Source organism: Nymphaea colorata, chromosome 4 (assembly GCF_008831285.2).
Source record: "Nymphaea colorata isolate Beijing-Zhang1983 chromosome 4, ASM883128v2, whole genome shotgun sequence".
NCBI lineage: Eukaryota > Viridiplantae > Streptophyta > Magnoliopsida > Nymphaeales > Nymphaeaceae > Nymphaea > Nymphaea colorata.
The window spans coordinates 18,858,842-18,882,373 of NC_045141.1; the positions used below are offsets into that span (position 1 = coordinate 18,858,842).

The 23,532-nt window shown below is 37.2% G+C and overlaps 1 protein-coding gene and 1 long non-coding RNA gene across 2 annotated transcripts; both read left to right on the forward strand.

Annotated features, from left to right (window-relative positions):
• Positions 1-769: 769 nt before the first annotated feature.
• LOC116253738 (secoisolariciresinol dehydrogenase-like) lies at positions 770-3,065 on the forward strand. The gene is made up of 2 exons (XM_031628716.2): positions 770-927; positions 2,019-3,065. Exons 1-2 carry the CDS (start codon positions 893-895, stop codon positions 2,794-2,796), a joined length of 813 nt encoding a protein of 270 aa, XP_031484576.1. The 5' UTR covers positions 770-892; the 3' UTR covers positions 2,797-3,065.
• Positions 3,066-9,612: 6,547 nt separating this feature from the next.
• LOC126410042 (uncharacterized) lies at positions 9,613-11,835 on the forward strand. The gene is made up of 4 exons (XR_007573300.1): positions 9,613-9,757; positions 10,487-10,590; positions 10,956-11,107; positions 11,706-11,835. It is a non-coding gene; the product is annotated as an uncharacterized LOC126410042 (long non-coding RNA).
• The last annotated feature ends 11,697 nt before the right edge of the window (positions 11,836-23,532 follow it).

The following is a 23,532-nucleotide window of genomic DNA, read 5'->3' on the forward strand; positions in this document are numbered from 1 at the left end:
TGCTAATATTGAATCTTAAGCGCTTCCCAAGGAAAACATCAATCTTATGACAATTAACATAAAAAAGAAAGAGCAGCTTTGTGAATTGCTATAGAGTATGACAAATGTTTCCATCAGATCACAGATGAACCTCAAATCTTGTTTTTTCCTTTGTGGGTAACCTGAGTTTAGGCAGAGTTTGCTAGAAGGTATCTTATCAAGTGCTGCGTTTGCTTTTTTTTTTTTTTTTTTCTAAGCAGAGTTTAAGGGCAATTCTTGGAGTTTTTCCAAAGTTTATATTCAGATAAGAGCCACCCTTCTATGATTTTTTCGAGCAAGCTGATGTAAAGGCAATATTTACCATATAGGGCCCCTGCCAATATGATGCACAGCCAATATATATCGGTCCATTGCCAATATGATACAGGGCCAATGCATGTGTACATTTTCTTTAAAATCAATTTAAAGTAAGTTTTAAGTTTCCAAAATTCTAAAGAATGAGGCAATATTTATATATGCCATACCAGTGATCAAACTGTTGATACCGATGTATACAACAATGCTTGTTACCCGAATGAAAATGCAATGGACATGGCTATGTTCTTGGGAGGCCAATGTCAGCATCGGTGGGTCAATGCTTTGATTGAATTTCACAGTTCAACAAGCAGCAGGTAGTGCCCTCCAATTTGATGTCATTTTGGTGGCTTCTGTTGGCCATTTCGACCAAAATTTCTAAACGAATATTAGTTGGAGACTGATTAACTGCATCCACAACCATTGGTTGGATGGGATAGGTGCGCACGTTTTATCTATAAAAAGCCATATGCATTTGAACTTGGAGAAGCCAGGAACTTAAGAAGTGCAGAAGCAGCAACAACAGAAGAAGGGTTTCTGTTCCAAGTGATTCGATAGGATGAGCAGCAGCCAACTTGCTTCCGTTGCCCAAAGGTTTGTGGTTATTTCTCAGCTTTTCATTAGTTGGTACCTCTTTTTTTTATCCTTTAGTTTGCAACTTATTGTGCTGTTTCTTTATCTCAACTTTCCTTAACATTGTTCTGTTTTTGTTTTGGGAGGAGTTTTCCTTCTTGTTTGAACTAAAGTAGAGATGGACATGTGAAATTTCTTTTATGCTTTTTTCTTTGGCTGGCTTCAAACTTCACAAAATCATGCACCTAGCAAAAAGGGGGCTCCCCTGTTTCCGGGTATTAAGGAGTACTTTGCGTGTAGATAGCAGTTTCAGCAGCGTTCCATGTATAGGTCTCTGTTTCACAGTAAAACTATGACTGTCAAAAATCCTATATATGGAAGAAAGTTTGCTCCGAAAGATTCTGTCTGTGGATTCAAAAAGGAAAATCCGAAAGTTTCACCAAGAATTCTTTAACTAATATGTTTCTAAACATCGCGGAAAAGGGCACATGATATTTTCAGCCAAAGAACGACGAATTTTGAAATCTGGTGTTCTAGCTTCTGCGGACACTAACAGGTTTCCTTCAAACATTACAATTTTCTCACAGTAAAATTGTACCTGTCAAGAATCCAATATATGGAAGAAAGTTGCTCAGAAAAATTCTGTCAATAGATCAAAAAGAAAAAACCGCTTCTTTAAAAAGTTTCACCAAGAATTCTTGAACTAATGTGTCCCTAAACATTATGGAAAGGGCCTATGATATTTCCAGCCAAGAAAACAGGGATTTTGAGAACCTAGTGTTCTAGCTTCTGCTCACACTGACAGGTTTCCATCATACATCGCTGCTTTCCTCAAAATTTCAGCCGCTATTAGCCATATGGGTGGCCTCACTGAAGATGGGAGCAAAGAGATCGTCCAATAAAGCATGTAAATTGGTTAGAATATGGTTTTGAGTCCTGGTTTTAAATATATAACAAGAAGCTAGCAGAAGAACAATCTAGAGCATAGAAAACACAATGGCGGCTTCAAAATGCTAATAATGTGGGGATTGTTTCAAAATATTGGAGATATTTATGACTGGAATCTAGGCAACCCCAAACTGATAGACCGAGTTCCGTGTATATACTTGAAGGCTAAAAGGGAAAGTAGCACTCATAACCGGCGCAGCTAACGGGATCGGCCTAGCTACAGCCAAGTTGTTCCATCGCCATGGCGCCAAGGTAGTGATCGCCGATATCCAGGACGAGCTGGGCGAGAAAGCCTACCATGAAATTAGCTCCAATGGCGGTGACGGTGCGATGTACGTCCATTGTGATGTCACCAGTGAAGAAGACGTAGCCGGTGCCGTTGATGGCACTGTTGCCAAGTACGGCAAGCTCGATATCATGTACAACAACGCCGGCTACACCGGTCCGTCGAACCCAAACGTGCCGGAGATTGACAAGACCCTATTCGAGAAGCTCTTGAGCGTCCACGTAGTTGGTGGCTTCCTTGGAGCCAAGCATGCCGCAAGGGTCATGATTCCGGCGAGGCAGGGCAGCATAATCTTCACGGCAAGCGTGTGTTCCGTCTTAGGTGGCCTTGGCCTTCCGGCGTACTGCGCATCAAAGCATGCGATTGCGGGCTTGTGTAAGAGCATGGCCGTAGATCTTGGGCAGTTTGGGATCAGAGTCAATTGCATATCACCATATGCTGTGTTCACTCCTCTTATATCTGGATTCACAAATATGAATGAATCTGAGTTCTACAATGAAGCAAGCAAGCATGCCTTCCTGAAAGGGGTGAATCTTAAGCCGGAGGACGTAGCTGCAGCCGCACTGTACTTTGCAAGTGATGACTCCAAGTACACAAGTGGTCACAACCTTGTTCTGGATGCAGGTTTCACCATTGGTTTGAGAGGCAATTATTGAGGAAGTGGCCCTGTGAAAGGATATGGACTGTCATTTTTATTAGAACCCATGGAGAAGCACACAGTGAACAGCACCATCAGCATTGGATGAATAATGATGGATGCTTCAATGCTTGTCATCTACCTTCTAGTTCTAGCCAAAGAAATAAATGGAAAGAGAGGAAACAGAAAAATGGTTTACTGTTTAGCTTGCAGAAGATGTTGGCTTCTGCAAGCACCAGGGAACAACTTTATGATATATAAAATGCTAACTTCGCGTTTTCAATTCAAGGAAGAACCCATGTGAAAAGATAATGGCTAATTTTTATTTGAACCTATGGCGAAGCACCCAATGAACAACATCATTGGATGAATAATGGCTGATGCCCTCAACTCATTTGGGTACGCAGAACGATGCTTGTTATCTATCTGTTACCCAAAGAAATAAATGGAATCAGAGAAAAAGGAAAAATAAACAGAAAATGGATTCGAATTCTGGTTTGTAGAAAGCGTTTGGCTTCCGTAAGCACCAGGCTGCAAGAAATTTTTGATACATAAAATGCTTGATAGCCATTTTGCTCAGAGCTAGTGGACAATCTTAAAGTGCATTTTAATGAAAAAATCGATCTTACAACTAACTGCAGAGAGTAGAAACAGTTAATTTTACAATTGCTGTAATGTAAGATGAATGTATCCCTGTGACATGCACGGCACCTCAAATGTTGTTTCTCCTTTTGTGGTGTGTCGGGCTTTGACCATTGCCTAATAAAACGTGAAATAAAAAATATTTAAAAAAACACAAAAAGCAAACCGTCTTTTCTCATTTTTCCCCTTCTTTTATTTTTCATGTTCTTTTGTAGTTTTTAGTTACCATTTTTTTTCTTTACATTTTATTTTTAAGATTTTGGCCATCTTTTTTCTTCAATGATTAATTGCTTTAAGATTTGTCTAAATTTTTCCCATAGAAAACAGCTTTGTCGTTTTATATCCATACAAAAACTCACTGTTTACGATATTGCTAGGTATAGTTTTGACAGCATTCTGTATTACTGAACTCTTAGAAGCGCTTGGATGCATACGCCGGCCACCAGAGTTGCTAACTATTGTCTTGCCGCTTTGTCCTCTCTGTTGCGAGATATCGGTATCACCGCGTTACCCCTGTGATTCTCCTGTCGCGTTGTGGCTGAAGCCTGTCTCCACCTTGCTTTCTCTCCTTCCTTACCTCACCACCCACATTAGCTCCCCCTTTTGTGCTCTATTTTTTTTTACTTTTTAAATGCCATAAATGCCAACATGTGATGTTTGTGTTATTAGTTTCTCATTTATTTTATTTTTTTCTTATTTTTAGTTTTTCTAAAATTTTTAAAAAATAACAATTTTTTTTTCAAGCTCACCATATTATATTCCAGAAAAACCTCGCCATTTAAAACTTAGACATTTGTGACTATCAACTACTAACTCATTAACTGTTAGTGGAGGATCTGGACGGCAAAGTTTTTACAAATATGGTCATTACTTTAGTGTTGCCGATATTTGGTTACTTACCGACGTGACAACTCTCTACCGCGGATTTACCACTCTCTTTCCCCCAACCAAAAAACAAAATGCCAGTTTTACGGAAACTTGACTTTGTGAAAACTAAATACACACTGAAAAAGGAATGTTGAAGGCAAAACGATGTTTCTCCTCCAACAATGCCTTTTTTGGTTTGTTTGGATGGCTATAAAACAGAGTTCTTAGAAAAATGAGTTTTCCGAAAACACTGTTTATATTAGGGAGTGAAAAAACTACCGCCTCTAGTTGTTCATCTAAAAACCAGTTTTTGTTTGTCCACCAAAGAAAAAAAATGCTTTTCAAAACTCATTAAAAAAAATCAGTTTTACAAAACCAAGTTTTCTAAATAAGCATTTTTTTCAATCTGCCATCCAAGCACTGCCTGTGTTTTAATATTTTTAAGAAAATTAATTTTGTAACTGTTGTCATCAAACCTAAACCTAACAGGTTTCATGTACCAAACACTCCAACCGCCCTTTTTTTTTTTGGAGTACTTTTCCATTCCATTCTTACCATTAGAATTGACAGATATTGGATGTTGTGGTGTTGCATAATCACTATGCATAGGTAGAGGTGCCGATCTAATTGTCCTGCCATTTCAACCAGTCAAGCCAACTCGAGTTAAAACTCCATTCGAAGTCCACTCGTGAGTGAGTTTGAATCAAGATATGAACTCATTTAGTTTAGGACTTGATTAAACTTGTGATAAGACTTCCTTTTTTATCACAAGTAAAAAATTACCCCGACTGTCTTCTCTTTGAAGCTGGGAACACGCATGTTTAGCATTCAAAACTGAATGTTTCATTATATGATAAAAATATGTTTTTCTTTTTATACATGACTCAGCTAAGCTCCAGCCAAACCTTGGCTCAAGCTTAGCTGAGCGAGCTCGATCTCTTTAAGCTCTAGCCGAGTCAAGCTCAAGTTAGCCATCGACTCAAACTCGACTCATGAACAGCCTTACACATAAACAAGGGAAACAGAAATAATGAAAACGATGAGTAGAAATTTGAGCCATAGTTTTATCTGATTAACAAATCGGACAAAAAACCAAGGTAGTGGGTCCGGACTGGCCTCAGTAGGGTTGGTCCCTGTTAATTTTTCGCACTGTTTAGGTTGAAAGCAAGAAGCTTTTTTCTTTTTTTCAAGTTCATGCTGACCTACTTGTACATACTGAAAAGGTATCTTACTCGTCTTTTTCATAAAGTGCTACAACTTAGACTTTTTAAAGTTATATTCATCAGATAAATTAACTTTCACAGTGACAATGAAGCCCTATGTGATCTTCTAGCTTATTTTCAACGTTACTGTTAGTTTAGTGAAAGGTGTAAATGCATGAGTTATGTTTCACCCAAGAGGAGACCTATTTTCGCTCTGTCCGATCATGAACTATCTCCATTTATAGGGCTATGGAATTCGCCTGAAGTGCTGATTGGAAAACAATCCATTGTCAGATGTTTTGCTTTGAAGAACGTGGCTCTTCACAGCTTACTGGTAAGTATGATGCGCGAGAAATGATGGTACTTGTAAAAGAGAAAAAGTAGGCATTCCGGTCTCTATTTGTAGAGGAGAAGAAGTAGACATTAAAGACCTAGCAACTAAGATTCTTTTCCACGTAATTTCACTTAAGAAATGGATTCCAACCTTAATTTTGGTGGTAAGTTTAGCTATCTTTTATCCATCTATTATCTATGAGAATAGTACTGACAATATCCGCACCAATATGTTCATAACTATTTACACCTAAGTCACATTGGTACTTCAATGAGATCCTTCATAACCATGTTACTGCACCCATATCTAAAATGGCTACTTGAACATATTTAAGTATTTTTCTAGCATGAACTACTTAATTTTACTTGATTTTTTGTTAACTCAGTTTCCATTCTGGTTTTTAGAGTTATTGTACATTGATACATATAGTTTTTATTTATATCACTTGCTTATTTAAATGTTGCTTTCTAAAGTCATCATGTTTGTACCCGTATTTCTATACTCATACCCAAATCATACTTGTGCCCGCCCCCTTGCGACTTGATAAAGAAAACAGCATTGATCTATTAGCAATATCTGTAGACATGGTATGTATTTTTTTTGTGGCCAATGAGATAATAAAATATCCAATTATCGTTAACGCTTGGATTCAGTACGTGTAAAATTATGGATATAGTTCTATATTTCTGTTATTCGAGTACGATTCCATTACAAAAACAAATTAAACAATCTTTCGGTAGTCAAATATCGGTTATCCATATGCCTTATTCAAAATCTCTAGTTCACTGAATAACATGGTCGATGGCACACGTTAGACTACAACCTATTATCTATTTACTTTATAGTTTAAAAAAATAACACAAAAAAATGTTTTTCTTTGTCGACCAATATCATTTTGCCAACAAAGCAATACCACATGTACCTGGCTGGTAGGCAACTGGTATTGGTTATGGATGCTGCTCGACTTAGTTGTACCAATGGGCAAGGCCTAGGTGACATATATTATAGGTCCATCAATCGATGCTTTTCATAGAAATCCACTTCTACGTTGGGTGGTCTGGGCAACGGGCCAGGTATCCAAGGATCACCTGGCTGGACGAAATTCGATTAATTTTTTATTATTTTTATTTAATAATAATATATAATTTATAATTAAAATATATTTTATATTCAAAAATTTATTTTATATTTAAAAATATTTTTATTTTAATGACTTCGGGTATCGGGCCAAGCCCAAGCAAAGGTTTCTACCATCTGAGATGCCCAGGTCTACTTACAATATATGTCAGCTAATAAAAATTCATCCCCAAATATGACCTAATAGAAAATTAGAAATCCACCTATGCCTTGTGTAGGCTCCCTTAACATGTCACCTAAATCTCACCCGTTTGTACAAATGGGTTAACTGGTACTAAGAACCACCGCCCACCACCAGCAAGATGGTATCTAATCGACAGAAAAAAAAATTGCGTGTTCATTATTTTAAACTGAAAAAGAAATAGAAAATAAGTTGTAAGACTTCAGCAGCAGCACTCGCAAGCCGATATCTCAACTTCGACTAGAAGCCAGCTGCTCAATTCTGCCTCTTTTTAGGTAAATATCACCATTTGTTAATAATAAATTTATTTTTATTTCCCACTTACGGCTATTATATTTAACATATTATGAGAACCTTCGTATCCAAGGTTTCTATTATAACCTTCTTTGGGCAAGGAGTCCCACTTCGCTCTCTAGCAATAGAACTCTCACCTAGTTGCTACTCTTGGATGGCACCTAGTTTCCACCTGGCGAGTCGACGATAATTTTGTGGATCTGGCTTCAATTTTACAGTCTGGAAAGAATGTGCTTAGCTGCAGATTAGAGGTCGGATGGCGATTCTTAGTGCTAATAAGAAATGGAAGAACTGGTTTAATGGAGTTTGGAAATGGCCGCTACTGTAGTCATCAGAGTTGCAATAATTCTGTCATAGCCTTCTTATCTGATTATGGCAATCTGATCAGTTAATCTCCAAAGCCGTTGGTGGGTCTCAATTAATGTGCAAACTCTGAAAGGGAGAATCCAAAGTCTAGGATTGTGATGATTCCGCAAATTATGATCTGCTAAGAAATTCCAGTATTGTTTTGTAATCCTCCCTTCTGGATGTTTTCTTGGAAGTTGTGTTTAGGTTCTAACGAAGGGGAGGGCCTTCCAGCCCTATTTTTGTGGGGAAATAAAAGGAACCCTAGACAAGTTTTCCGGATCATCAAACAACTTTTGTGTTGATTATGTTCTTACCTTTCCCCTTTTTCTTTTGGTGGTGGTGCTGCTGCTGTTGCTCCTGTTGGAGCTGCTGCGACGCCCATACGTTTCACCTGTTGAGGTATATAATTAGGAGAGTAGAAGAAACTATGAAGGGGAAAAGAAAAAAGTAGAAGCAGAAGAAAGTGAAAGGAAGCTATTAGGCCTAAGACTTTCTCAACTTTGCAAAAAAATTTTGAGGCAAGAAAACGAAAATGATTCTCCTTCTCCACGATTATATGAAACAAAAGGGAGACTGAACAAAATAATAATGGACACCACAATCTACCAACATTTACAACTCACCAACTCGTTTTGAAGGTTTCGACCTACCATCCTTCGCTTCCCCATCATGGAAGTCATAAATAATATGACAATATTTTTAGGGGTTTTTGGTTTTCTCTCTTTCATATTGGCGTAATTTGAGGCTCAGAACTCATTAACCATCCGTTTTTTTTTTTTTTCTTTTTACTTCAGACAGTAGCGGAGGCAGAGTGATGTGGGTCATTGCCCACATCAGCCCACAGAAGTTTTTATAGCTACTTCCTTAACTTTTATTTATTTATATTCATGTGTTGCTTAAAGTCTAAAAGTTAAACTACAAGTGCTCCTTAGCTAGAAATTTCTTGCTCCACACTAGCTTCAAACCTGGGGAGAGAGAGCAATTCGTTTTATGAATAAAACCTAATTATCAATGAGGTGTAAATAAAAAAAATTATTCATGATGAAGGTAGAAACCTTCTAACGTTGTTCAGCTGAGCCTTAACGTCCACGGTCCTGCTTATACCCTTTTAGATTTTTTTCCTGTCTGATATTAGATGCACGTCTCGCTAGAGAATGTGATTGTTAACATTTTACAAATTAAGAGATCGTCTCTCCCAAATGGTGGCTGATCTCAATGAACAGGAAGAGCATGCCAATCTACACCACTAGGCATATTGGTTACACTTGATTCTACTCGGGTACAAGTTTTGGAAACTCGCCTTCATCCTTGTCATGTTGTGTTGTTCTTACAAAACCAAGCCTTCCAGCCTTAACTAATCGGACCAGATTTAAGTAGTAGATCTTTCCTTGGATATTGGACTTTGATCTCTTTTTTATAGTTTTCTTTTTTCTATTGACAAATTAACTTCGTTTCAAATAGCTTATGATTTAGTATTTACATCTAAATGGGTTAAATCAGTTGAATGTTTAATCCATTTAAATGCAAAAAAACTTTCATTTCTAAGCCTACAGTTATCATCAGCGACAATGCAGTCCAGCCTCCAATTCTAAATTCATAATGCCACATGCAAGCAATAGAACCATCAATGTAGATATCATACATATAACTAGGAACCATGTTCACATCTTCAGAATAGAAAAAAAGGAAAGAAAAGGCAATGATGCAAAGTACTCACTCCATTTTCAACTGCATCACGGCATCATAGAACTTTCCATTGTAGTTCTATTCCATGCTTGAGGTGATGAGATATTGATCCTGTTTCATTACTCTTTATCTGAAAGAGGGCTTCCAAGGGCGAGTGCTTTGTGAAATTAACAAGAGGGCTTTGTTCTGACTGACGTGACTTTAAGCAATTTGAACTTGCGATCCTCAAACGAAAAGCCAGGTCTGCGAGCAAGCCTACCAATGTGGACTACGCGAGCCCAAAAGCGAGGTGAGAATGATGGAAAATCCTTTAGAATTCAATTTTCTGCATTTTGTTCTCTTACAGATCAAACTAAAGTAGCCACCTTAAGAGACTCAAATAGATACTAAGCCCTCATGGCATCAAACACTTGCAAGTTTCAAACGAACCATAAAAAATGGATACACATATAGCAGTTTACAATGTCTATCACTCGCACCTGGTAACAAAAGTGCAGCAGGAAACTATAGTACTTCTACTGCAAAATGATAAAAAACTCGGCAAGAAACAGAGCAAATATGAATAGTGTAAAAGAGAACGAAGAAGGAGCAGCATATTACTGGCATTGACATGCATATGCAGTATATTTTAGAATGTAAACAGAATGAAAACACAGACATGCAAATGCAGTCTATTTTAGCATGTAAACAGAATGAAAGCACTCAGCAATACAAGAACCTCCTGCTGCTTAGAAAGCCCTACTATCACTAGCATTATATCATGAACATAATAAAATCCAGAAGGGTGAAAAGTTGTTCACAAAACCTAGAAATAAGCTTCAATTGGACCTGCAGAAGCTCGCTAATTCAGATCCAGAATTTGGGGCACAACATCTGTAACGCTCATTGTTTTGGGCAGGTCGGGTCAGATCGGAACCCAGACCCGGACCCGAACCCTTGGCGTGAAAGAGCCCGACGCGAGGGCTCTTCTCCCTCGCCTTTCCCTCTTTTCTCTCATCTATCTCCTGGGTACTCACAGCCAGTGCAGAGAAGAAGAAGACGGAGGTGGTGCAGGCGGTGGCTCGACCGGCAGCGGCGGAGGTGGTGACGGCAGCAGTGGAGGTGGTGACGGCAGCAGCGTGGGTAAGCTCTCCTCTGCTGCCCTATCTTCTCCCTCTCTCGTTATTTCTGCTGCCTTTCCCGTTTCCTCTTTTTCCCCTTTCGTCTGCTCTCCCTCGCATCTCTCTCTGCCCACGCTCACTCTTTCTCTCGTCTCCTTCCCCTTTCTCATTCACGCTCACCTCACTGCTGGCCTTTTTCCCCTTTGACCGAACCCTCTCCCCTATCAGTCCCCCTCTGTTTTTCTCTCTCTCTCTCTCTACTCGACCTCCCTCTCTGTCCACGCTTCACGCTCTCTCCCCATTTTCTGCTTGTTTTTCTATTTTCTCCAATCGAGCACTCTCTCTCACTGATTTTCACTATTTTATCACTGTTTGATCCGATTTCAGCTTGGGGATTTGTCCTCCCCCTCGTAACAGCGTTTAGAGAAGGCGAAGGCCTTGGTGGTGGCGGCATTGAAGGATTTTAGCCATTTGGGGACCACTTAGACTCGTGAGGTGGCTGCCGGGAGGATTACAACAGTTTAGACTTTCAAATTGGGGTGAGCAAGGAGAAATTGAACCTATTTTATGATATATTTTTCTTTGGAACTCGTATAATTATTGTTTGAGCATGCTAGAAGGTAGAATTGATAGTTAGGGAAGCATGCAAGCGATTTTGCTTTTGGGGAAAATGTGGGGTTATGATGGAGAAGCGATGATTCATGTGTTTGTTGATCTTTTAAGCATGATGAGTTGATTTTCGAAGTAATAGAGAAGCATGGTAGCGTTTATATGGCTGTGGGGAAGATTTAGGACGGTTTTGATGAGCGTGTAGCACACATTCTGGTGAACGGGTGCGTCTTGGAGTTAAACAGGGAAAGTGTACGTAAGTTGGTTGTGCCTTTGGAGTTGACGCCTTGATTAAGAAAAAGAAAGTTTGGAGAAAGGCGTTTGTGATAGATGGATTGATGGCTTTGAGTTTTGACTTTTGTTGGCACGGCTAGAAGTTGGGAAGTGGCCTATTAGAGGGCTTGTAGGTCGACACTACCCGTCGACACCCTCTTGAGGCGATGACACGTGCCTCAAGGATTTTGTTTTGTATTTGTTTGAATTGCTTAGGTATCTAGTAGGAATCTTATCATTTGTTTATGTTTGCAGGTATCCCGGGCACGTCCCGTCGACCTTGAGTTCGAAGCTCAAGGAGTTTTGAAGAGTTTTGTGAGCGCACCACATGTATGGCGACATTCCAGGCAAATCCCTGCTTGGGGCAAATGTGTGATTGTGTGCTCCTAGGATCAAGGGATCCTAGGATTGTGATGTTAATTGATTGACTGCTTTGTGAATGAGTATATGTATGTTGCTTATATGATATGAATGGGTTAGAAAGATTATTAGTCATTTGTTTTGAAAATGTTACGCATTGGCATGTGCATGCTAGAATTGATAGATGAGGCGGGGTATCGAGTCGAGTGTCTCCTCGACCCCAATTGTGCATTAGAAAGCATTATAGAATGATAACTGCATAGGAGAGCTACGAGCCAACCGCAGATCGAGACTACTCTCTGTGGATTGGCTAAGTTTTTCAAAGAGGTGATTGACGTGATTGATGTGAGGATTGATATGAATGTGTACGTTGTTGCATATGCATTGCCATGGGCAACAATGCAAATGGATGAAATAGAGGGTAGTTGTACTCGTATTGTATGACGGCTAGCAATAACTGTTACTGTATGTATAGACCTCGTGTGGAGGCATTGGGAGGTGTAAGTGCACTCGTAGGGTGTATTAACCTCATGTGCTAGCCAGTCATCTTGTGAATGAGTAATGATAATGATAAAAAAGAAAACAAAAGGATAAGAGATGAGAGGCCAGTGGGATGTGGCTGTGTGTTTGGGAGACGTCCCGTTCTCGCCACTGGTCTCGCCTGTCAGAGCGCAGGCGGTGCAAGGCCCCAGGGTTCTGTTGTGTGTTGTGCTTGGAGCGTTGGACTCCTGCCTTCCCAACCTGGGTGTCCTAGGGAAGGCTGAGTATCTCACCTTGGACTTCACACATCCAGGGATGAGTGCTCTACCGCTGCAGCGGGTGAAATGGATCCATACTGTTATGGGCCACCACGGGGGTTGTCTCTCGGCTGTAGGCCGCCCGCGGTGTGCATGTGCCTGTGTTGCACCCACAGGAACTGTTAATGCACTAAAGTTAATGAAAATGTAATGTGTTTGATAGAATGCATGTGACTGACGTATATGTGATTGATATGAATGCAAGTGTTATGTTTAAGCATGCTTCGCATGTGACTGATGTTGTGTTAGTGTGGCCATCAAGTGGCTTTTACGTGTCGTACTCTGACACGACATGACGATAGATGAGTTGATATTTGTTCTTTTATTTGAGCCTTACTTGAGAGAGTTTGACATTTTCCTAGCTTGTTGTCATACTGCGAAGGCTGAGCCTTCAGTTGTTTTCTTTTTCATGTTTTGGCGGACCCGGGGCAACAGGTTGAGCAGATGGCTTCACTCACGTCCTATTGGGGAGGTTTTGGGATTGTCGTTTGTAGTGTCGGCGCGTTATGTTTTGGTTTTATTGATGTCTTCTTTTTGTTAGGCATCAATGTTATGATTTTGGGGCATTTTGGTCATGCACATAGATGTGAATTTGTATGAAACAAAATGATTATATAAATGAAAGTTCGCCCCATTTTTTTGAATTGCTTGGCTCATCGTCTTTTTGAATTGTTAGGTAGTCACACCTCGATGCTTTATGTTTAGAAAAAAAAAAAAGGGTTTGTGGGTTAAAAGGTCGGGGTGTGACAACATCAGCCAGAAATGTGTTACATACATGCACTATTGGCATTTAATGCATATCTAGCAATGGAAAAGTACATTCACGAAAGAAAGGTGAAAGTTATACCTCTTTTATATTCAACTTGGTGAACACCTCTTGCACAACATTGAAATTCTGGATCATCATCAAAATTGACCTAAAAAAATTCCTACAAATAAAAGAAGAAACATAATGGATAAGAATCTCCACATCCAGCATAAAAAATAAACAACACAATTTACAAGCAAGGCCTACTTTGCGATTTCAAGAAAAGAAGCTTTTCGTGAGCAAGTGATTTTCCCTATCAATGAGGAAGAAAAGGGTGTGGAAGGAAGAAAGGAAAGTCAAAAAAGAAAAGTACCTCAGAGGCTTGCAACACCATTTAAGAACAACAACTGCTTGTGAGTCACAAATCAAGCACATTTAAAGAAAAGCCTATTCAACCTTACCACATCCAATTAGATTTCCAAAATTGTAAAGAGAAATAAGACAGAAAGCCCTTAGTATAACACTGTGCCCTTCCTGCAGCCTTTATCTTAGCTCCCTGCAACCATTATTAATTAGAATAGAAAAAGAAAAGTAAACACAAACATAGAAGAGCAAAGTACCATCAACAAATTTTAGCCCCACACGTACCAAAAGAAGAACATTTGCATCTACATAATACCACCAGGCCACTGTGAACTGAATAGTGCTCTCCAAGTTTCATTGAGGAATGTCTTTCCGTGATTTTCAATCTCCTCATGCAATAAAGAGACATCATTTTGCCAGTGTCCTTATGAGGGTCTGACATCAGCCGGCTGCCGAATGTGGCTGGATTTTTTTTTTCGTCTCGCAAAAAACCGTGATATAAGGTGCATCAGTGACCACAATTGCTCGGCCATGGTCTTTTAGGAACAAAATGCACCTTTCACGACAGTTTTTAGCGATACAAAGTAGAAACTAAAGACCATCAAGCCACATTCGGCTGTCTGATTTCAATTTTTCTCTTTTTATACATATATAGAAGCGAATCCTGCCAATGTAGCTAATCAAATACAACTTTTTGATAAAATACTAAAGTCTTCATCATTTATTTAGGTAAGATACCTTCTCTTCGAAAATTAATCTGAGGTTGCAAGATCCTTTCAGCCAAAATTGAGCTTGCATCTAAGAAGCCATGCGAGTACCTAAGCAAAAGATAGATTTTTTTTTTTTTACCAGGTAGAAAAAATGTAATTTCAAGTTTCCACAGAAGATATGAGAAAATTTACATCTCCAGAATACTGGTTAGAAAAAATCAACCCAAGAAACAAGGCAATTTTACCCACATCTCCATGTCTCCTCCATATATTCACCAAGTTACTGCCATATTTTTTTTGGCTTTGCTGCCATGCTCCTTTCTCAAACAAGTGATCTAACAGAACTATGATTAGCTTCCATGTCACTAATTCTTGTCTGAGTAATGCTCAGAGCCGTATCTCTTGGTGCCATATGAAAGCAAATCATAACCAAGAATATGAAAGCAAATCATAACCTAGAAAGTTGAAAACTTTTGAACAAATTATAGAACAAGAGAAAAACAGCCGATGGATGAAATGGACCTGCAACGGGTAACAGCTTAGAAGGTAAAAATTCATTCTTTTGGATTTGCAACCAAAAGCCACACTAGGTGAAACATGACTGGATTATGCAAACAACTTTCCAAGCATCTACAGCAGTTTCATAAGTAGTGACTGAGAAGAGAAGGAAAGAGCCTTAACTTTCTTAGAAACCATTTAGCAACATAACTAATCTTTCATAGAAATTGCAGTTTCATTTAGCGTGTGCAACAAACCCTTTAAGCCACTACGTTTCACCTTAGTGGAAGTGGAAGAGTGAGGTCTCATAAGTGCTTCTAAAGATGGCACTCACAAGCATTAATCAATGTCCAGTAAGCATAACGATGTTTGGAAATCATTAAGCAAATTAAAGATACAACCTTAAGTGCCCCTACTCATTCCTCAACGCTAGTTATTTTCCCTCAAACATTTCTAAAATTTGCAATAATTTACACATCATTCTTGAGAATTCATACATGATCCTACTATTACAATATATATATAATCCAACCATTCCCAAGCTTCCTTCTTCTAACTATAACCGTGAAACATATTTTTTGCATTGTCACATACGTCTGGTACGGGTATCATACGGCAAGGAATTTCTCGGGTATAATACGGCAAAGTTGTATATCTCGGGAATATCTCAGGAAAATCTCGGCAAATTTTTTAAAAATTTAAAACATTTAATAAACCCCAAAAACTATAAAAAAATAAAAATTAATAAAAAAAATATGAAAAAAATGTGTATAATACGCGTCTTATGTGACAATGATTTTTTTGGGCAAGAAATATGTGGGGCTATATTGATGGTACCAAAGAAGACCCTCAACTTACTCTTACAAAGAAAGTAGATGGAAAAGAGGTAGAATTGACTAAAAATGAGAAAGAAACTACTCGTAATGAACATAATAAGTGAAAAGCATGGAAATGTGAGCATCATAAAGCCATTTATTGGCTTCAAGCTGGAGTTGATTCAACAACTCAAGCACAAATATCAAATTTTCAACTAGGGTCAGAAGCAAGCAATTATCTAAAAGAAACCATTATATTGAAAGATGATGGCCACAAAGCCAAGTTGAAAAAGAGTATTACCTAATCTAGCAAAGAGAAAGAACTATTAGAGAATACCATGGGGAGATCATGCTAAGAGAAAGAACTATTAGAGAATACCTTATCTAATTCAAAAATTGTTCGATATCGATCTATCTGTGGGTTTAGATCAGTAGACTTACCTGATCCATAAATTGTTGGATTTTGATGTAGTTGCGGGCCTAAATCAATGGTCATATCAAATCCAAATATTGTTGGATTTGGATTAGGTTGTCGGTCCAAATTAATGGTCTTATACAAGATAGAAATTGTTGGATTTGGATATAGTAGTGGGTGTCGATCAGTAGTCTTATCTGATCCAAAACATGTTGAATTTGGATATGGTAGTGTGTTTAGATCAATGGTCTTATCTGATCCAAAAACTATTAGGTTTGTGTCCGGTTGTAGATAGATAACATCAATCTTATCTGATCCAATTATGGTAGTGTGTTTGGATCAATGATCTTATCTAAGTCCGAAGTAGCTAGATTAGGATCTAATTTGGGTCGAGATCAGTGGCCTTATCTGATCTAAAAAAAATTGATTCAGATATCATTGTGCATATATATAGTGGTCATATCTAATCCACCCATTGTTTAATTTGGATCAAGTTGTCAATCTAGATCAATGGTCTTACCTGATCCAAAAATTGTTGGATTAATATATTGCAGTGAGTCTAAATCAATAGTCATATATGATCGTACATTGTTGAATTTTGATATGGTAGTGGGTCTCAATAAGAGGTCTTTTTTGAGCATCAGTAGTCTTATCTGATGCAAAAATTGTTGGATTTTGATTTGGTTGTAATATAGATCAGGAGTCTCATCTGATCCAAAAATTATTGGACTTCAATCTCGTTGTAGGCCAGCCAGTAGTCTTGTATAATCTAAAGATTCTTAGATTTAGATTTAGTTGTCGGTCAAAATCAACTGCCCTATCTGACCTAGAAACTATTGGATTTAGATTCGGTTGCGGGTATAGATCAATGGGGTTACCAAATTCAAAAATTGTTCGATATCGATCTATCTGTGGGTTTAGATCAGCAGTTATACTAGATCCACAAATTGTTGGATTTTGATGTAGTTGTGGGCCTAAATCAATGGTCATATCAAATCCAAATATTGTTCTAATTGGATTTGGTTGTCGGTCCAAAGTAGTGGTCTTACATAAGATGGAAATTGTTGGATTTGGATATAATAGTGGGTGTCGATCAGTAGTCTTATCTGATCCAACATATGTTGACTTTAGATATAGTAGTGCGTTTAGATCAGTGGTCTTATCTGAGCCAAAAACTATTAGACTTGTGTCCGGTTGTAGATAGAAATCAGCAGTCTTATCTGATCCAGTTATGGTAGTGTGTTTGGATCAATGGTCTTATTTAAGTCCGGAATAGCTAGATTTGAATCTAATTTTGGGTCGAGATCAGTGATCTTATAGATCTAAAAAAAATTAACTTAGATATGGTTGTACTTATATATAGTGGTCTTATCTAATCCAGCCATTGTTGAATTTGAATCACGTTGTCAGTTGACATCAATGGTCTTACTTGATCTAAAAATTGTTGGATTAATATATTGTAGTGAGTCTAGATCAACACTCATATATGATCCGTAAATTGTTGAATTTTGATATGGTAGTGGATGTCAATGAGTGGTCTCTTCTGAGCATCAGTAGTCTTATCTGAAGCAAAAATTGTTGGATTTTGATTTGGTTGTGATATAGATCAGGAGTCTTATTCGATCCAAAAATTATTGGACTTCAATCTCATTGTAGGCCAGCCAGTAGTCTTGTATAATGTAAAGATTCTTAGATTTAGATTTAGTTGTCGGTCAAAATCAATTGCCTTATGTGACATGAAAACAATTGGATTTAGATTCGGTTGTGGGTCTAGATCAATGGGCTTACATGATTCAAAAATTGTTCGATGTCGATCTATCCATGGGTTTAGATCAGTAGTCTTACTTCATCCACAAACTGTTGGATTTTGATGTAGTTGTGGGCCTAAATCAATGGTCATATCAAATCCAAATATTGTTGTAATTGGATTTGGTTCTTGGTCCAAATTAGTGGTCTTACATAAGATGGAAATTGTTGGATTTGGATATAATAGTGGGTGTCAATCAATAGTCTTGTCTCATCAAAAATATGATGACTTTGGACATGCTAGTGTGTTCAATGGTTTTATCTGATCCAAAAACTATTAGACTTGTGTCTGGTTATAGATAGAAATCAGCAATTTTATCTGATCCAGTTATGGTAGCGTGTGTGGATCAATGGTCTTATCTAAGTCCGAAATAGCAAGATTTGGATCTAATTTTGGGTCGAGATCAGTGGTCTTATTGATCTAAAAAAAAATAACTCAAATATGGTTGTGCTTATATATAGTGGTCTTATCTAATCCAGCCATTGTTGAAATTGGATCAAATTAACAGTCGAGATCAATGGTCTTACCTGATCCAAAAAATGTTGAATTAATATATTGTAGTAAGTCTAGATCAATAGTCATATATGATATGTAAATTGTTGAATTTTGATGGTAGTGGATCTCAATGAGTGATCTCTTCTGAGCATCAGTAGTCTTATCTGATGCAAAAATTGTTGGATTTTGATTTGGTTGTGATATAGAACAGGAGTCTTATTTGATCCAAAAATTATTGGACTTCAATCTCATTGTAGGCCAGCCACTAGTCTTGTATAATGTAAAGATTCTTAGATTTAGATTTAGTTGTCGGTCAGAATTAATTCCTTATGTGACCTGAAAACAATTGGATTTAGATTCGGCTGTGGGTCTAGATCAATGGCCTTACCTGATTCAAAAATTGTTCGATGTCGATATATCTGTGGGTTTAGATCAATAGTCTTACCTGATCCACAAACTGTTGGATTTTGATGTAGTTGTGGGGCCTAAATCAATGGTCATATCAAATCCAAATATTGTTGTATTTGGATTTGGTTGTCGGTCCAAATTAGTGGTGGATGGAAATTGTTGGATTTGGATATAGTAGTGGGTGTGGAACAGTAGTCTTATCTGATCCAAAATATGCTGAATTTGGATATGGTGGTGTGTTTAGATCAGTGGTCTTATCATATCCAAAAAACTATTATACTTGTGTCTGGTGGTTGGAGATAGAGATCAGCAGTCTTATCTGATCCAGTTATGGTAGTGTGTTTGGATCAATGGTCTTATCTAAGTCCGAAATAACTAGATTTGGATCTAATTTTGGGTCGAGATTAGTGGTCTTATCTGATCTAAAAAAAATTGACTCAGATATAGTTATGCATATATATAGTGGTCTTATCTAATCCAGCCATTGTTGAATTTGGATAGTGTTGTCAATCTAGATCAATGGTCTTACCTAATCCAAAAATTGTTGGATTAATATATTGTAGTTAGTCTAGATCAATAGTCATATATGATCCGTAAATTGTTGAATTTGGATATGGTAGTGGATCTCAATGAGTGGTCTTTTTTTAGCATCAGTTGTCTTATCTAATGCAAAAATTGTTGGATTTAGATTTCGTTGCGATATAGATCAGGGGTCTTATCTGATCTAAAAACTATTGGACTTCAATCTCGTTGTAGGCCAGCCAGTAGTCTTGTATAATCTAAAGATTCTAAGATTTAGATTTAGTTGTCGATCAGAATCAATTGTCTTATCTGACTTGAAAATTATTGGATTTAGATTTGGTTGTGGGTCTGGATCAATGGGCTTACATGATTCAAAAATTGTTCGATGTCGATCTATATGTGGGTTTAGATGAGTAGTCTTACCTGATCTACAAACTGTTGGATTTTGATGTAGTTGTGGGCCTAAATCAATGGTCATATCAAATCCAAATATTGTTGTAATTGGATTTGGTTGTCGGTCCAAATTAGTGGTCTTACATAAGATAGAAATTGTTGGATTTGGATATAATAGTGGGTGTCGATCAGTAGTCTTATCTGATCCAAAATATGTTCTTTGGATATGGTAGTGTGTTTAGATCAGTGGTCTTATCTGACCCAAAAACTATTAGACTTGTGTCCGGTTGTAGATAGAGATCAGCAATCTTATCTGATCCAGTTATGGTAGTGTGTTTAGATCAATGGTCTTATCTAAGTCTGAAATAGCTAGATTTAGATCTATTTTGGGTCGAGATGAGTGGTCTTATATGATCTAAAAAAAATTGACTCAGATATGGTTGTGCATATATATTGTGGTCTTATCTAAGACAACCATTGTTCAATTTGGATCACGTTGTCAATATAGATCAATGGTCTTACCTAATCAAAAAATTGTTGGATTAATATATTGTAGTGAGTCTAGATCAATGGTCATATATGGTCCATAAATTGTTGAATTTGGATATGATAGTAGATCTCAATGAGTGGTCTTTTCTGAGCATCAGTTGTCTTATCTGATGCAAAAATTCTTGGATTTTGATTTGGTTGTGATATACATCAGGAGTCTTATCTGATCCAAAAATTATTGGACTTCAATCTCGTTCTCGGCCAGCCAGTAGTCTTGTATAATCTACATATTCTTAGATTTAGATTTAGTTGTCGGTCAGAATCAATTGTCTTATCTGACCTGAAAACTATTGGATTTAGATTCGGTATAGATCAATGGGCTTACCTGATTCAAAAATTGTTCGATATCGATCTATCTGTGGGTTTAGATCAGTAGTCTTACCTGATCCACAAATTGTTGGATTTTGATGTAGTTGTGGGCCTAAAGCAATTGTCATATCAAATCCAAATATTGTTGTATTTGGATTTGGTTGTTGGTCCAAATTAGTGGTCTTATATAAGATAGAAATTGTTGGATTTGGATATAGTAGTGGGTGTGGATCAGTAGTCTTACTTGATCCAAAATTTGTTGCATTTGGATATGGTAGTGCGTTTAGATCAGTGGTCATATACGAGTCTGAACTTACAGGATTTAGATCTAATTGTGAATCGAGATCAATGGTCTTATCTGATCCAAAACTATTAGATTTGTGTTTGATTGTAGATATAGATCAGTGGTCTTATCTAATCCAATTATTGTTGGATTTTGATCTAGTTGTGAGTTTGGGTAAATAGTCTTGTCTGGTCGATAAGTTGAGAGCTTAGGACATGGTAGTGAGCCTAAATTGGTAGTCTCATATGAACCGAAAATTGTTGAATCTAGATATGGTAGTAGGTCCCAATCATAAGTCTTATCTGGTCCAAAAATTGTCAGATTGGGATCTAGTAGTGAGTTTAGAATAGTAGTCTTATCAAACGCAAAAATTGTTGGATTTGGATTTACTTATGGGTATATATCAGGAGTCTTATTTATTGGACTTCAAATTGGTTGTATCAACTGTGTTGTCTAATTTGAAAACTATTGAATTTAGATTCAGTTGTGGGTTTAGATCAATTGGCTTATCTGATTCAAAAATTGTTGAATATGGATATGGTAGTGGGTCCCGATCATGGGTCTTATCTAATTCAGAAATTGTTAGATTTGGATCTAGTCATAGGTTTAGAACAATGGTCTTATCTAACGCAAAACTTGTTGGATTTGGATTTGGTTGTAGGTGTACATTAGGAGTCTTATATAATCTAGAAATTATTTGACTTTAAATTGGTTGTAGGCCAGCCAGCAGTCTTATATAATGTAAAGATTGATAGATTTAGACAGTCGTCTGTCGGAATCAATTGTCTTGTCTAATTTGAAAACTAGATTTAGATTCAGTTGTGGGTCTGGATCAATGAGCTTATCTGATTCAAAAACTATTGAATATGGATCTATTTGTAGGCATAGACCAATGATCATATTTGATCCAAAAATTTGTTGGATTTGGATCTGGTTGTGGGCCTCAATCAGAGACGTTGTCAAATTTAGATATTGTTGGAGTTTGATATGTTAGTGAGTATAGATCAATAGTCTCATCTGATCCAAAGATTGTCGAATTTAGATATGGTAGTGTGTTTGGATCAGTGGTCTTATCTAAGTCTGAAATTGTTAGATTTGGATCTATTGTGGGTCAAGATCAGGGGTCTTATCTGATCAAGTTTTTGTTGGATATGGGTTTGGCTGTCAGTCTAGATCAATGGTCTTATCTGATCCAGTTTTTGTTGGATTTGGGTTTGGTTGTCAGTCAAGATCATTTGGTCTTATATGATCCAAATATTGATTGATTAAGATACGGTAGTGAGTCTAATCAACAGTCTTATCTAATCCAAAATTTGTTGAATCTAGATATGGTAGTGTGTCTTATCTCAGTCTGAATATTACTGGATTTGGATCTAACTATGGGTTCAGATCAATGGTCTTAATTTATACAAGATTGTTGGATTCATATATGGTCGTTGATATCTATTAGTGGTCTTAATGATCCAATTTTTGTTGGATTTGGATCTTGTTGTCAGTCTAGATTAGTGGTCTTATCTAATCTAGAAATTGTTGGACTAGGATATAATAGTGAGCAGGGGCGAAGGGAGGGGGGGGGGCCTAGGCCATGGCCCCACCCTGGCCAATGAAAAAAAAAACTTTTACATTGAAAAAAAATATTATTTTTTAATCACTATATGTATTTTTTATATTTAAATTCAGTTTGGCCCATCAATAGCCTTATCTAATATTGAAATTGTTGAATCTAGTTGTAAAAAAACCAAATTCTCAAAGGTGGTGCTATATTTTAAAACAATTTTTTATCTAGTGAAAATTCTATCTACAGAACATCAGCTACAATTCCTCGACTACTTCAAAATTTGTCCTAAAAAGATACTAAGTTCTCTAAGAAAAATTGATATTAGCATGCTAAAAATAATCAATTAAACAACCAAATTTGAAAATGAAACACAAATAGTATATTCTACTCTATTCCCACATGTCTAATCACTCCTTGCACTTTAAGCTCAATAATTCAACAATTCATGCCAGAAAAAGGCAATTTAAAACCACTAATCATATAAACACTAGGAAAATGAGGAAGACTAAGTTGAACCCTATGTTTACTAACTACAAGATATAAAATCTCACACAAAGAAACAAATCAAAGGATTAAAGCAAGTAAAAATACTTACCTTTCCACCAGTTCCCTGCAAGACTAATGAGAAAGATACAAACTTCCTAAAAGAAAGTGATGAATACTAAATAATGTTGCAAATCTAATCTAAGAAACCCAACCAAAAATTGGTTTAAAAGTTCGAGATCAAGAAAAAAAAACATAATTTATGGAAGTGGTTTCATATTTTTAAACAATTTTTTAATCAATTGAAAATTCTGGCATAAAAAATGCTACTAGCATGTCAAAAACAGAAATAAACACTTGATTAAACAAGCAAAACTCAAAAATCAAACACAAATAGCCTATTCGAACAGCCACAGCCACACCTACATTGGCACTTGTACCCATACTGATGTGACACAGGTATCCAAGAAACATATTATATTACTCTTTTATATATTTTGCATCAATATTTTCTTTTGACTTACCTACATTGTTTGTTTTTTTGGCTGTAGTAGCAATTGGTTAGTTCT